The sequence below is a fragment of the Ochlerotatus camptorhynchus genome, unplaced genomic scaffold (genome assembly GCF_037179485.1).
Source record: "Ochlerotatus camptorhynchus isolate MF236.1 unplaced genomic scaffold, CSIRO-AGI_Acam_v1.1 ptg000062l, whole genome shotgun sequence".
Lineage (NCBI taxonomy): Eukaryota > Metazoa > Arthropoda > Insecta > Diptera > Culicidae > Ochlerotatus > Ochlerotatus camptorhynchus.
The window spans coordinates 5,889,319-5,903,833 of NW_027040552.1; the positions used below are offsets into that span (position 1 = coordinate 5,889,319).

At 42.9% G+C, this 14,515-nt stretch overlaps 1 protein-coding gene across 4 annotated transcripts in view; it reads left to right on the forward strand.

Moving 5' to 3' along the window:
• The window catches only part of Tusp (WD40 superfamily protein Tusp), a 259,763-nt gene that overhangs the window by 210,917 nt on the left and 34,331 nt on the right, over nucleotides 1-14,515 (forward strand). For all 4 annotated transcript variants that reach the window (XM_065239789.1, XM_065239785.1, XM_065239786.1 and 1 more), the window contains 2 exons: nucleotides 3,331-3,495; nucleotides 3,620-3,802. In XM_065239789.1, coding sequence (XP_065095861.1) covers nucleotides 3,331-3,495; nucleotides 3,620-3,802 — 348 coding nt within the window. The remainder of the gene's footprint in view (nucleotides 1-3,330; nucleotides 3,496-3,619; nucleotides 3,803-14,515) is intronic.

Genomic DNA, 14,515 nt, shown 5'->3' on the forward strand with positions numbered 1-14,515 from the left:
TATGGCCAAAAAAGTGAAATTTTGAAATAATTTAGTTAAACTCACTCGACTTTGGCTGAACCGATTTGAGTGGAACCACTTTTATTTTGTTATTTCGGCTCTCTCATAGGAGATATGGCAAATTTTTTTAAATAACTATTTCAGTAAAACTCACTCACTTTTCTCGACGAAAAGTTGGAACTTTTCAGATTTTTTTCTCTGGAAGTGTCAGAATACTGGGGGCATTGCAAGACGGATTAAGATGAATGGAATAGGATGGAAACACACTGTCCGTTTCATTCACTTTTTCAGTGACAGTTATTATAGACAGTCAAGTTATAGACCAGCCTACTTGAGTAAAGATGTAAAACAGTGTCCCCAAATAAATTTTAAAATTTTCCCTTAATTACAAAAGTTTGTAAATATCTATGAAAAAACTAAAAAGTCTGTAAATGTTTGTAACGAAAAAAAATGTCTTTGAAAAAATAAAAGTCTGTGAATTCACAGACATGTCTGTGAATCTGGCATCTCTGGCACAAACTATAGTTTGTATGGTGCTATCAAAGGGTTACCAATCGTGTTGCTTCCTTATTTGATTTTCACTTGGCACGCGAGACGCTGCGTCAGAGATTCCGTGATATAATTTTAAGAATTAGGAATTAAGTTGGACTTCACGGCCTTTGCAGCTTGTTACTTCTTGACTATATTGTATTTCCTAGTATTGCTTAATCCATCATTAGGACTAAACCCAGTCTGTTGATGAAGAACCAAATAAACAAATAAACCCGGTGAAGTGTTCAGTAATCACATTTTACAATTCCATTTAATTATGGATTTTAGGGTAGGTACTTCAATCGAACGTGTGGCTGGATTTGCAGTTAACGTACAATCAGCATATCGCATATGTTGCCGACACGGCGTCAAGGACATTTATTTATTTTTTCATTTCGTCAAACCAGTGTAAACTACATACAATGATTATGACAATGCTTACTAACATACTATGCATTAATTTGATTCTGTTTTAGCTTGCTGCTTGGACATAGTGATATTAATAGTTCCGCAATGCAAATTGTACAGGCACATAATTCCATTGATTGGGCTATTTTTTGCATAGTTTGTTCTGTACGATTTTTCAGAAAATAAATTCCGTATTCTAAGATATCGACAAGGTGTGTAAAAGTTTAATTGTGCGAGAATTTCTGCCGAATCATTGGGCTTCATCTTCAGAGCAACAACTGTTCGCTGGTGCGGTCGGTCCGTTCTGGAATGCTGTTCTGCAGTACCACTTCCCGAACTAGAACAATGGAGCTGAGAGAGTTGAGCTCGTTTAACGTCGTCTTCTCGGTTCGCTCTGCGGAAGCTACCCCAGAGAGACCCGTTTCGTTTACCGGAAACTGTACACCCAGATGCTGACGAAGCCTCATTGTCTCATCATGGATGATGAGACTTATGTCAAGGCGGACTTCCGGCAGCTTCCAGGGCTACTGTTCTTCACCGCCCAACACAAGTTTCCAAAGGAAGTAAGGAAGCAGAAACTTTCAAAGTTTGCCAAGAAATACATGATTTGGCAAGCGATCTGCTCATGTGGCAAACGGAGTGCGCCGTTCGTGACTACCGGGACTGTAAACGGGAAGATCTACCTCAAGGAGTGTCTACAGAAGCATCTGCTTCCTCTGATGAAGCAACATGAGGCCCCTACGATCTTCTGGCCGCACCTAGCTTCGTGCCACTATTCAAATGTTGTCCTGGAGTGGTACGAAGCCAACGGGGTCACTTTTGTACCCAAGGTCATGAACCCCTCCCCCTCCCCCAAAGCACTGGAACTAAGGCCCATAGAAAAATACTGCGCTATTATGAAGCAGGCACTACGGAAGCATCCCAAGGAGGTCAAATCTGAGGAAGACATGAAGAAAAAGTGGGCTTCCGTACAGAAGAAGCTGCAGCCAGATGTTGTACCGAACCTAACGAGTGCAGTTAAGCGTAAGTTGTTTTTATATTTCAAGGCAGACTTTTAAATCTAGGATAAGAAATAATTCGTGTTAATGTAAGTGTTAGTGTAATGTGAGTAATAAGTTTCTACGTAGTCTGTTTAAAAATGAAGCAAATTAAATAAATTAAATTAAATAAACTATGATTTTTTTCCTTTGGTTTGTTTTCCGTCGATCTTGTTTTCCGTGCTGAGCACCAATGCTACCGACGCCAGGGAGACAGCTCCCACACCTGGACCCTACCTATCGACCCATCAACTGAACCGGGGTCCAACGGCTTTACTTCCCTTCCGAAGGCGTGATCAGAGATGTTATGCCTCAGAACATCCCGGCGGTGCCGACTAGGATTGAACCCAGGCCTGCTGGAGTGAGAGGCAATAACGTTTACCACTACACCACCAGTGCCGCTAAATAAACTATGATAATTTAAACTAAAAGTATATTAAACTTAATTTACAAAACATTTGAGATTTCAAAATTCCGTTAAACCTTCGCTGAGGTATGATAATTTTATTTTGGGACCCCAAGGTACATACAACGGACGTTTGTTTTTGGCACAAACGAAGTAGTATTGGGGGTCGAACAAACTTTTCACTGTATTGTTGATTGTTAACGTTAACTTACATGTGTGTCACTCATAAACACAAAACCAAGCCTTTACTCAAGCTAATAGACCATATAGGCTTTGCCAGTATAAGTTGATAACGGATACGGAAAATCGATTCAACCTCAAACGAATTTCGATTAAAGAGTCTCTGACATAATACTTGATCCCAATCGTTAGCACACCTCCGGAAAGAACATTAAATACAACGTTGACGTTTATAGTTCGTATTTCTTCGCTAGAAAATGCCATGCCACCCATCCGCCTCGGTCTTGTCAACAATTTTCACGCTTCTTTTCCATTGACACAGTTCCTCTCTGCTGTCTGTTCCATCCACTATGTGTCTCCACCGACCTTCCTTCCGGTTCAAACGTTAGCATTAGCTTACACAAACAAAAGAGCGAGAAAAGCTTAACCTCTTTTGCTGTGTCGTACGCCGGCTTGATTAAGCCTCAACGGAACCGGACAGGCGACAGCTATGAATAAGAAAGTAAAACAACATCCAGTCATGCCATTCGTCGGCACCTAGAACGACTGGAAGCGGAAGCAAGGTTATCCTATTTCCACGTCACCTAGACTAAAAAATATTCTCTGTCGAAGGAAAAAAAAAACTCGCTGACGTGGGTAGAACGGGAGTCGGGAAAAGCAATTATATTTTCCATAAATTACCAAACACGAGTCGCTCACTCGCGATCCTAATTCTTAGCCTGCAGTGTTAATCCGTTTTTGTATTCCGTTTTTTTCTACTGTTCACAGGAGGAAGGATGGAAGTTGAACCGTACCAACTACTACCAGGAAGGATGGCTTGCTACCGGTAACGTACGGGGGATTGTTGGAGTTACCTTTACAACGTCGCACTGCAAGAAGAACGTGGAATATCCCCTGCGGACAAACTACAACCTTCGGGGGCACCGTTCTGATGTAAGGATTAGCCCAACTTCTCCCTCCCCTTTCCTTCCCCATTTACCATGGATTCAACCCTGTTGAGCTAATCTAATGTGTTTGCTTTTATTTCTCGTTTCATTTCGTCGACTCAACGTAACAGGTAATTCTGGTAAAATGGAATGAACCGTACCAGAAGTTGGCAAGCTGTGATAGCTCCGGTATCATCTTCGTGTGGATCAAGTACGAGGGCCGGTGGAGCGTTGAGCTGATAAACGACAGAAACACGCCGGTAACACACTTCTCCTGGTCGCACGACGGTAGGATGGCGCTTATATGCTACCAGGTATGTACGGCAATGATGCAACGGGTATAACTCAGAAAAAAATAATATCCTACGACGCGCGAGTTTGCTATGTAATCAGTAATTGACGTACTGAAAGTGCTGCGCATAAAATGTCAATTCCCAGCAATTATTATTACGCTATATAATTCGGTCTTGTGGATATTATTCAAACTTATCACAGATTCAAGCTTTGTTTCATGAAATTACAGTACTTGCCTTAAAAATAAAACATCATAGGGGAAATAGCTCTAATGTTGGCCTTATGGATCTAAGATTGGGCCCATCGCTAAAAATCTGCTATTTATCAATTTTATCTAGATGAACGCGTCATTGGGCTAGTACGAATGGATATTTTTGGTCGCTATTGAAAATTTAGTCGATTGCTGAATTTACGTATCGGCCCAAATTAGGGGCATTTAGGCCGACTTACATCCATTTCCCCTATTCGTTCTTTACTGTCCAAAAAAATCAACGATCCGTGACCTCCTTCGGCTTTCTGATTGTTAAATATTGCAAATTCAGCGGTCAAGTGTTTCACCTAATTAGTTGAGTGTGTAAAATGTCTCCAAAGGAATTCCGGAGAAAATAAATGACGTTAATTCCAAAGGAGATTTTGAAGAATCTGAAACGGTTTAAAGATTCATAGGCTAACAGAAATATTCGAGATGCCGGACAATTTTGAGATTTTGAACACAACTTAAAATTACGTGCCTGAGACAAACCTATTTTCGAATCTCTTGAGTATTGAAAATTTAGTTAAGTTTCCTTAGAGTCTCAGATCTGAAGACATATTCGAGATACCTTCTTGGAAAAATTATCTGGGTTAATTGAGATCCGCAAAAACTGTGTCAAATTTAAAGCAATTTGGTTGTTATTTGGACTTGGATCGACTCACAGACATCAATCATACCCTTCTCATTAATATGTTTCAAGAAATTAATCGTTGCTTAGTTTTGTATTTGTATTGAACACTCTAAACAATAATTCATACTAAAGACTGGACTCGGAAAAAATGAGACAAACAAAAATGATGACCAAAAATTCATTTTAATCGGATACTTCTCAAATTTTCAGGGACTAAATAACTATATATTAACTATGTTTTGACATAATTTATTTATTTAATTTCCTCCCCCAAGCTGAATGCTCGTACATTTCTCTTAACACTGCTCATGAGATCTTGGGCGACGTTTTGCCCATCTTCCTTACACAATTTCTTCAAGGCTTCATCGGTTTTGAATGTTTTTCGGCTTTTCTTCAACTTCTTCTTCATTATCGCCCAAAACTTTACGATCGGACGAAGTTCTGGTGTATTTGGCGGGTTCGCCTCCTTCGGGACCACATTAACGCCCTTCGCTTCGTAAATCCATAACAGGCTTGGCGTAATGGCACGAAGCGAGATCCGGCCAGAACAGCGTGGGACCACGGTGAGAGCGGAGGAAGGGCAGCAACCCAGACAACCAGAATGCACGTATATTCAAAGTTGTTTTCACGATATACAAACATATATACAAACCAACAAATCGTATAGAATGCAAAGAAATGGCTTATACGTACAAAAGTGGAGGCCATATACGTGCAAATTTGAATTTAATTTTAAACGAGTAGATTTAACATCATATGCGATTTAATCTGTAATAACAAATTCACTTTGAAAAGTCTTACGATGTAATCCGATTTGATTTGTGATACAGTACGACGGAAAAATGAATCATCGCATATAGGTCGGAAATTTGTATTCTATACGATTTAACTTAAACATAATGCGATGCATGCCATTCTTATATGCGATTTTGACTTAAACTGTAGCAATTTACGACAATGTCTGCACATTGTTATACGACTTCTGGTTGTCTGGGAAGCGCTTCTGCAAGCATTCCTTTTGATAAATCTGCCCGTTTATGGTGCCGGTTGTAACGAACGGCTTGCTGTACCGTCCGCACTCGCAGATCGCCTGCCACAACAGGTACTTCTTCGCGAATTTGTCCATCTTTCTCTTCCGGAACTTTTCCGGAACCTCCATGCGGGACGTACCGACAAAAAACTCAAGGCCGGGGATTTGTTTGGTGTCCGCCTTGATGTATGTCTCGTCGTCCATGACGAGACAGCCTGGCTTGACCAGCCACTCACGGTACAGCTTCCGCGCACGCAATTTGGCCACCGTGTTTTGCTTGTCAGTCCGGTTTGGCGCCTTCCTGACCTTAAAAACACGTAGCCCAGCCCGCTTCATGGTCTGCTGGACGAACCACTTCGACGAATTGACCTTTTGGCCACGTCTCGGGTGGAAAGGTTCGGGTTATTCTTAAAGTACTACCTTGTCTTCCGCGCCTTCTCTGGGTATTCCGTTTTCGGTTTTCGGCCGCTTCCAGCGCGCCGCTCAATGGTCTTCGTCTCCTGGAACATCTTCACAACGCGGGACACGGTGGAATGGTGGATTTCAAGCCTTTTGCCGATCCATCTGTGCGACTGACCAGGATTATCGATCACCGCGCCCAAGATTTGCTGGCGTAGCTCTTCTTGTTTCGAATGCATCTTGAAAACTACTTGACAGATCGCGATAAAACATATACATAGCACTCTAAACTAGTATTACCCAAAATTTCATTAATTTTTACTCACGCGATAAAAAGTTACATCCAAAACAAAGTGTCGCATTCTTTCCGAGTCCAGTCTTTAGCTGATAACATGAAAAGAAAAAGAAAAAGCTTCACATAAACTGTCAGATTACAGAAGAACATTAGAGCAGTTAGTCCAGTAGCCTGGCCAAAATTTCTAGAGCCGGTCTCTGACAAAATTGTTCGGCTTACAAAGCACCCACTTTTTAAGGTATCTGTTTAGTTCTTGTTCCTACCGCCTAGAATGGACTCGATTTTATCTTTTAAATAGAACGTCCTAGGGAGAGGGTTTCTTGGGTAAAATTGTGAATTTCATAATATTGAGAAATGGTGCCCAAGACATCAAAGAACTATGATTTACTAAAAACAGGCCTACATAGAAAAAAATCCGCATTAAAGGCGTTTTCACCATTTTTTACGTACAAAGGTGAGAGTCTTGGTGGTGATACTTTGGGGTTGGGATAAGATGGAGCAACCAAGTGCAAGGAAACCTGCGGAGCATTTCGCAATAGTTAGTGAAGATTATGATCTGCATGGAACTAATTTCTGTAATGTTTAAATACGGTGAATTTTTGATCTAAATGTGTGTGTGTGTTTTTTTTTCCAGTGCACTCTGACTACAAATTCATCTTGTTTGTTTTTAGAATCCAGGAGAAGATGAGTTGTACAAACTCCCGGGTACAAACTAACTATTGACATATGGACTGAACTCAAGTAGTGTTGCAAGTTTTATCAAGGTTTTTAAGCATTCTATAAGCCCAAATCATGGACAACAAGGCTGTGATAGGGCACATGTCCCTAACCTCGGTCTAATATTAAGCCTTCAATTACATTCTATGAAATATCTTATTGAATAATTGAGCTGCAAACGTCATTTCATCGTCAACATGCAGATTTATTTTATTTCTTCTTTGATTTGTTTTCCGTTGATCTTGTTTTCCGTACTGAGTACCAATGCAATCAACGCTAGAGAGGCAGCTCCCACACCTGGACTCTACATATCTGTCGTGACTAGACCGATGTTTCCAGCCTCGGTCACGGTTCCACGAATCTGCCGTTCAGCTGGTGGTCCGATGTAGTAACAGGACCGAGGTTTCCAGCCACAGTCACGGTTCCACGAATCTGCTGCTCCCTCTGTTGGTCCGCTAGTGCCGCTATCCCTTTTGCTGTTGGTTCTTTGCTGGTCGTCCGCTCCCTCCACAGTCCGTCATAATAATTTTGTAGTTTAAATGATCTTTATTTCAGTTTAACTTGGATGTTTACCATATACATTTTTCTAAGTGATTTAATTGCTTTCTTCATCTTTAGGTATGGGCAAAATTTAAAATTTGTTTTACAGAATTAGTCCTAAACTTAGTACACGGTCGACCACCTTGGTGGGATTGGTTCGTTTTGTTTTTAGAATTTGAAGAGAAACTACTTAATACAACTATTTACAGCTTAAAACTAACCAACTCTACTATATACACTTAACATACTATGTACAAATTGCTTATTAAAGCATGTTCGGAAAGATTGCATTTTTGGATAAATTTGGTTGTCATATCCTCAATTTTGGAATCTACTTTGGGAATTTCTGCCTCTTGATGGAGGTCTGCTATTCTTGTGTCGAATGGACGATCTAGGATCATCCTCAAACTCTATTCTGTGCAACCTGGATTTTGTTCCTGTGGGTCTGAGCGCACGATTCCCACACCGGGGCGGCATAGAAGATCGCGGGGGCTATGATCTGTTTGTAGACAGCCAGTTTGTTTTGCCTTGAGAGGCGGGATCTGCGGCAAATGAGCGGATACAAACACCTAACCAAGGCGGAGCTCTTAACTAGGGTTTTCTCTATGTGCGAGCGGAACAGGAGCTTCTCATCGAACAACATCCCGAGATAAGTAACATCAGCGGACCACTCGACCCTTGTACCATCCATTATTACGGTACAGGAGGGAGACGGTTTAAGTTTTAATGATTGTCTGTGAAGGAACATGATCGCTTGGGTTTTCGAGGCGTTGATTTTGATTTTCCACGTGGTGGCATAATCTGTAAAGGTGTCAAGGCATCGTTGGAGCTTGTTCGTAATTTCACGAGGCATCCTACCCTTGACGGCTATCGCGGTGTCATCTGCGAACAGGAAGAACACGTAACCGTCTCCTAGAGGAGGGATGTCCGACGTGTAGATGCTGTAAAGCAGTGGTCCCAGCAGACTCCCTTGCGGAACACCTGCTGGGATCGGAAATTGTCCCGAAAGGGAGCTATTCAACGACACCCTGAACGACCTTTGCTGGAGATAGTTACGGGTGATTTTCACAAGGTATGGTGGAAAGTTGGAGTTACAAAGCTTGTATATAAGTCCGTCGTGCCAGACATTGTCAAACGCCTTTTCGACGTCTAACAAGGCCATGGCTGTGGACTTGGATACAGCTTTGTTACTTCGGATGTTATTCATCACCTGCACTAGCTGATGATTGGTGGAATGCCCCTTACGGGACCCGAACTGTTCCGGAAGAAGAATGTCATGTTCCTCCACAAACTTGTTCAGTCGGCTGAGGATCAATTTTTCGAACAGCTTGCTCAGCGGGTCTTTCCCAGGTTTGCGGATCGGGATGATTTTTGCCACCTTCCAGATGCTTGGAAAGTAGTGCAGCGCATCTGTTGAGGATGGCAGCCAGCAGCGAGTGGACCCTCGGGCTGAGATTTTTCAACGCTAGGTTGAATATTCCGTCAAACCCGGGAGCCTTCATGTTCTTACTGTATTTCAGCGCTGAGCAAATTTGTTCCTCTATAATCCGTTCTTCTGGAGGGACGGCACAAGGGGAGGTATCTAACGTCTGGACGCACTGCGCAACCTGGTTCTCGAGTGGACTGGGGATTGTAGAGCCAAGCAAATGCGACTGGGCAATGTGCTCCCCAATCGCATTGGCCTTTTCTTCGTTGGTGATAAACCGTTCGTCATTGACTCTAAGTGGTGGAATGGGCTTGGGGTGAGACTTCAGCACCTTGGCAACCTTCCAGAATGGTCTGGAATGGTCGTCCAGGTTCTGAACGAGCCGCCCGAAACTCTCGTTCCGGATTGAGACCTTTCTGGCGGCGATCTGCCGATTCAGATCGACCATTTCGTATTTACGCTGCAGATCCCCAGTCCGCTGAAACTGGCGTCTACGAACATTTCTGAGCCGAATCAAGAGTTTGGTGTGGGAATCAATTGCTTGAAACTTACCCATCACAGGAACTCGTCGAACGCACTCTTCGTCAGCCACGGATATGGCTTGATGGAGACCCTCCAGGGCCCGCTCGATGTCCTCCACTGTGTCGAGCGGTGGGTTGTCGTCGATGTGGCGGTCGACCACGCGCCGAAACTGGACCCAGTTGACTCGATGGTAGTCCTTCCGCAGGCACGGTGCAGGGGCCACGTTGCAGACCAGCTCGGTCAGCACCGGTTGGTGGTCCGAACTCAGGTCGTTGACGGCAACCGGCAACCGGTGTTTGCCAATAACAGGTCCAGCGTAGGGTGCAGTACTTGTTGCCTTTCTTGATGATGACCGCGACACCGCCCCCCCCTGGAGCTGGTGCGATCAAGCCGGACAATGCTGTGGTCGGGCAGCCAGAAGCTGTCACCGGTCTTGAGGTGGGTCTCGGTGAGAAGGCTCACGTCGATGTCGTGCTTGCGGAGGAAGTCTGCAAGCTCAATGTTTTTCGCCCCTACGGAGCGAGCGTTCCAGTTGGCGATCTTTATGGGTTCACGGTCCATAATTAGCGACGAAGGAGATGATAGCTTGGAGCTGTTGTGTTCTTGTTGCGCAGGTGCGCTTGATGATGATGGCCTGGGCCAACAGTGTTACGATCTCATTCGTTGACAGCGGAGAATCGTCTGTAGCTTCGCCGATTGTACCGGCCAATCCCGGAGCAGGGGGATCCGTCGATGGCCCGGAGGCTTGACCGGGTACTGCAGCGGCAGCTGGCTGGGCAGCAGCCAACTGTTGGTTGAGCGGGAGCGGCGGCAACACTGGAATTGGCCGTGATTGGACCGGTGATAACGGAGGAAAGTTCTGCGCGTTGTTTTCCGGAACCTTCTTGCGACCGGGCTGGCTTTTGGACGAAGCCTTCTTCTGGATCTCGGCGTATTCGGCCCGCTTCGGACAGGCCTTACTCGTGGCCTTGTGGGCGGCACCGCAGTTGGCGCATATGGGAGCGGCTTCCTCGATGCTGTCTTGTGATTTTTGCCACATTTGCTGGCCATGCGGCAGTTCCTGGTGCCGTGCCCGAACAAAAGGCAGTTCGAGCACTGAGTGAAGCCACGGTGGGTCGGCTTATACCGCTTCCACTTCACTACGATGTGGAACAGTGTGCGTGTCGTCTGGAGATCCTTCACGGTTGTGGAGTTCTTCTCCAGATGGACCAGGTAGAGCTGGTCACGATACTTTATGGCCTTGCTGCGGGTCATCTTGTGGACTTCGACCGGCTTGAGGCCGTTCGCCTTAATCTCGTCCATTAAGGTGGTGGTGTCCAAGTCGTGGAGCCCGCGCAGCACCACTTTCAGCAGCTTGGTGGCCTCGACGTCGTGGGAGAAGTACTCCAGCTTCATCCTGTCTAAGAGGGCCTGGACTGTGTTGAAGTGGTTTTCGGCCGGGACCATCAGTTTGTAGCCTTCCGTGCACCGTTGAATGGTGCAGCAAAGGCCCTGCTTAATGTAGAAATCCAGCTGCTCCCATAGCCCGGGAGGAAAGCCCTTCACATAGAAGGGTGGCAACTTAACTTTTTTCGGCACCGTCTCAGGGTCCAACTGCGGCTGGGCTCCGTTCTGCAGGGCGGAGAACGGATTGTTGCTCAGCAGCTTTTTTGCTGCCGATCCGGTGGCGCTGCTGTCTTCAGGTCTGGGTCGTTTAGTTCCGGGAGGCCCCGGCTGCGGGTCCGCAACGCCCGTCGGGACGGGCAATGGGGTTTTCTTCTGCTTCTTCTGGGCTGGCTCGGTGCACAGTGGCGGCACTGCGAACAAAAGTCGGACGAAACCTAAAATGTCAATGAAACTGGCTGAAAATGACATATTAAGTTAATTTTTGGGTGCTGAGTTCATTTTTGAAGTCAACAACCAATAAAAATGCAAACTAATCCCCCTAAAGTGCGAAATAATCTTTCGGATCAGAATAAATTTAATGACTGATAATTTATTGAGTTATTTCAACACATGATATTTTTAAGTTCATTTTATCTTGTCATCGAATCCGGTAATAATTTAAATAATCAAATATAGGGGCCGTTTAAACATTACGTAAAGCGAAACATTTCAGTTTCCATAGGGAAGATACACAAATGACGTTGCATATTTTTGATCAATTTTAGGTCCCCCCTCCCCCCTCGTAGCGTATTTTTCCATACCTAATACACGGCTGGTCACAACTTCTGAAACCCCCTCCCCTCTAAAATGCTACGTCATTTGTGGATCGTCCCATACCAAATTAAATGTTTCGCGTTACACGATATTTGGACTTTGTTTCCATATTCAATATAAACTAAAATTTACATTCTTTCAGATGTTTTACTCGGGTATTCAGTATGACACTGAAATATTTCATAAGAAAGTACTGTGCTGCTTTTATGTAAAATGCGGATGTTCCTAGAAGCTTGTTAAAACGTCAACCGAATACCAGAGTAGTTTAAAAAGTTTAAATGTGTTGACTTTGATACTGGTAGTTTCCGGTGAACTTTATCCGGCAGGAATTGAAAAAAAAAATAGTAAAACAAGCAGTCGTAAAATGTGTTCTAAACCAAAAGGTAATTGATCTTATATTGAAAAAATGTATATTTTCGTAAAAAAAGATTTGTTTTTTTTAATTTCTTGCATACTATAGCACAGGTTTTCACCAAATTTTGCCAGTTGCGTCTAGAATTAATGAGCGAATTCTGGTAAATTAAAATTTACTTTTTACAGACAAAATCTGAAAAATAATAATTTTTCAGAAAATCATCGAATATTTGTTTTCATCATAACTTAGCAGAAAGGTTTTGCATCGGATTATCTTGAAATGTTCATGGAAATGATAGATAAACAATGTATCTTTCTAACCATGTGCACACCATTTGGTAGAAAATTCAATATGTTTGGTCCCAGCAGTTTAAGCGTACCTTGCCAAAAAGCAGGCTTGGGTGTTACAGGGTTAAAATATGTTTTTAACCCCTTGGGGCAACTAGGGGCAAGTCGGGATGCATAAATTCAAAAAGTTGAGGAAATTTCCTATAGAATGTATATCATGTGACCTTTTCGGACTGTTTCAGAAGATTGTACAGTACGAATTTGCAAAAAAAATAAGGTTTCATCATACCACTAACCATACATTATCAACATTTTCCATAGTTTAGAGTAATCTAAACGGATGGGTTTGAATGGAACAATAAGTTTATCCATCAAACTTCAAAATGAAACTTGTTGTGCTCAAATCGGTTTAAAATTGGAAGAGTAACAGCCATTTGAAGTGAGCCTTAAAAATGTAGTTTTTGAACCAAAAATCATTAAAATTTGTTGACACCGCAGCCTTCAAAGTGCTGTCAAAATTCAAAATAACATCCAATAGTCATGAAACTTTGCGACAACGTTATTCAAAGTGTAAGAAAGCTTGGAAAATTATAAAATACTCAAAATAACAAAAAAAAATTTTGGGTTTCGTCCGGCCTCCGGCCACTGTGCGGTGGTCGCGCCGTCTCCTGGGAGAGTCTGTTTTCCCGGTAAACCGGCACTCGCGTTACCGCGCGATTTCTTACCCATGGCTGGGTCAGCGAGAGCGTCACTACACAACGCGGAGCTAATTCGATTTGCGAACGAACGAACGAACGAAACTAGAGAGAATAAAAATCGACTTAACTGCTCAACAGTCTGGCAGCGAATGATGCCGTCAACGAGCTTAGGTACCTCATTTTTATACCTCTAGCTGTATCAAAAAAAAATCCTGAGCCAATCAGATTTCGTTTACAAACGGTCCATCACGCTTCACGCTCACTAGATTCTACTCATTTCTATTCCACTCTAACTCTATCTATAACAATATCGACCTAACAACTCATAGACCGGGGACAAATAGCTTTACTTCCCTTCAGAAGGAAGGTGTGATTAGAGATTTTATGCCTCAGAAAATCCCGACGGTGCCGACTGGGATTGAACCCAGGCCTTTTAGGGTGAGAGGCCATCACGCTTACCACTACACCACCGGCGCTGCTATCATGCACGTTCAGATATGCTTATTGCTTGTATATTATTTAGGCACGACGGAAAATTGTAAAACTCACCATTATAACTCGAAATCTTTCCGGGTAAGTGGATGTCATGTCGGTCTACTGTACTCAAAGTGGGTCTATAAATGGGTGTAATCGTGCTTCTTTTTCACTCCTTATCATTCATATGTAACATTGTTGACGTGACTTACACTTCTCGTATTAGAACTGATGAGGAAGAAAGAGACAGTGTTCCCTTTCTGGTTGATCCAGATATCATGCTTTTAGAATCAAAATAAAAGCCAAATAGATCATCTCACGACCGCACATTTAACGAACTGACTAGTCAATGTCAAAAGATAGTTTTTCGAAGGGTCTTATCGGAATTGTAATCACAACCGGTAAGATTGACTCAAAATTAAGTGGTTTTTCACGCTAAATCGCAAAAACGTATGTCATTCGTAGACTGAGTAAAATTGATTATGCAATTGATTTATAGCGACTGTAACAAGATTACGACGCATAGGAGTATTGAGCGAAAACCCAAAACTTGATAATTTCAAAAAAATTAAACTCAAAAACGGAAAAGGCAGATCGGCTTGGTATTGGGATTTTCCTTATTAGAGAGTTGAATAGATTTTTCTCCTTTCGTTTATTTAAATCTTTGGATTTTATTAGTTAGGTAGGTTCCGATTCAACACATTGTAGTTTCATTTTTATACCTGTGATCTTGACTTTTATACCTAGGTATGAGTACTTAAGGGGGTAAGATTTTGGTAAGTTCTTTAATGGGAATGACACTGATGAAGACTGCACATTGTAGTCGAAATACGTATCTGTCATGGATACCAAAATGAATTAAGTGGAATTAAATGGAAGATAACCTTTTTTTGCTGTTTTATTTAAG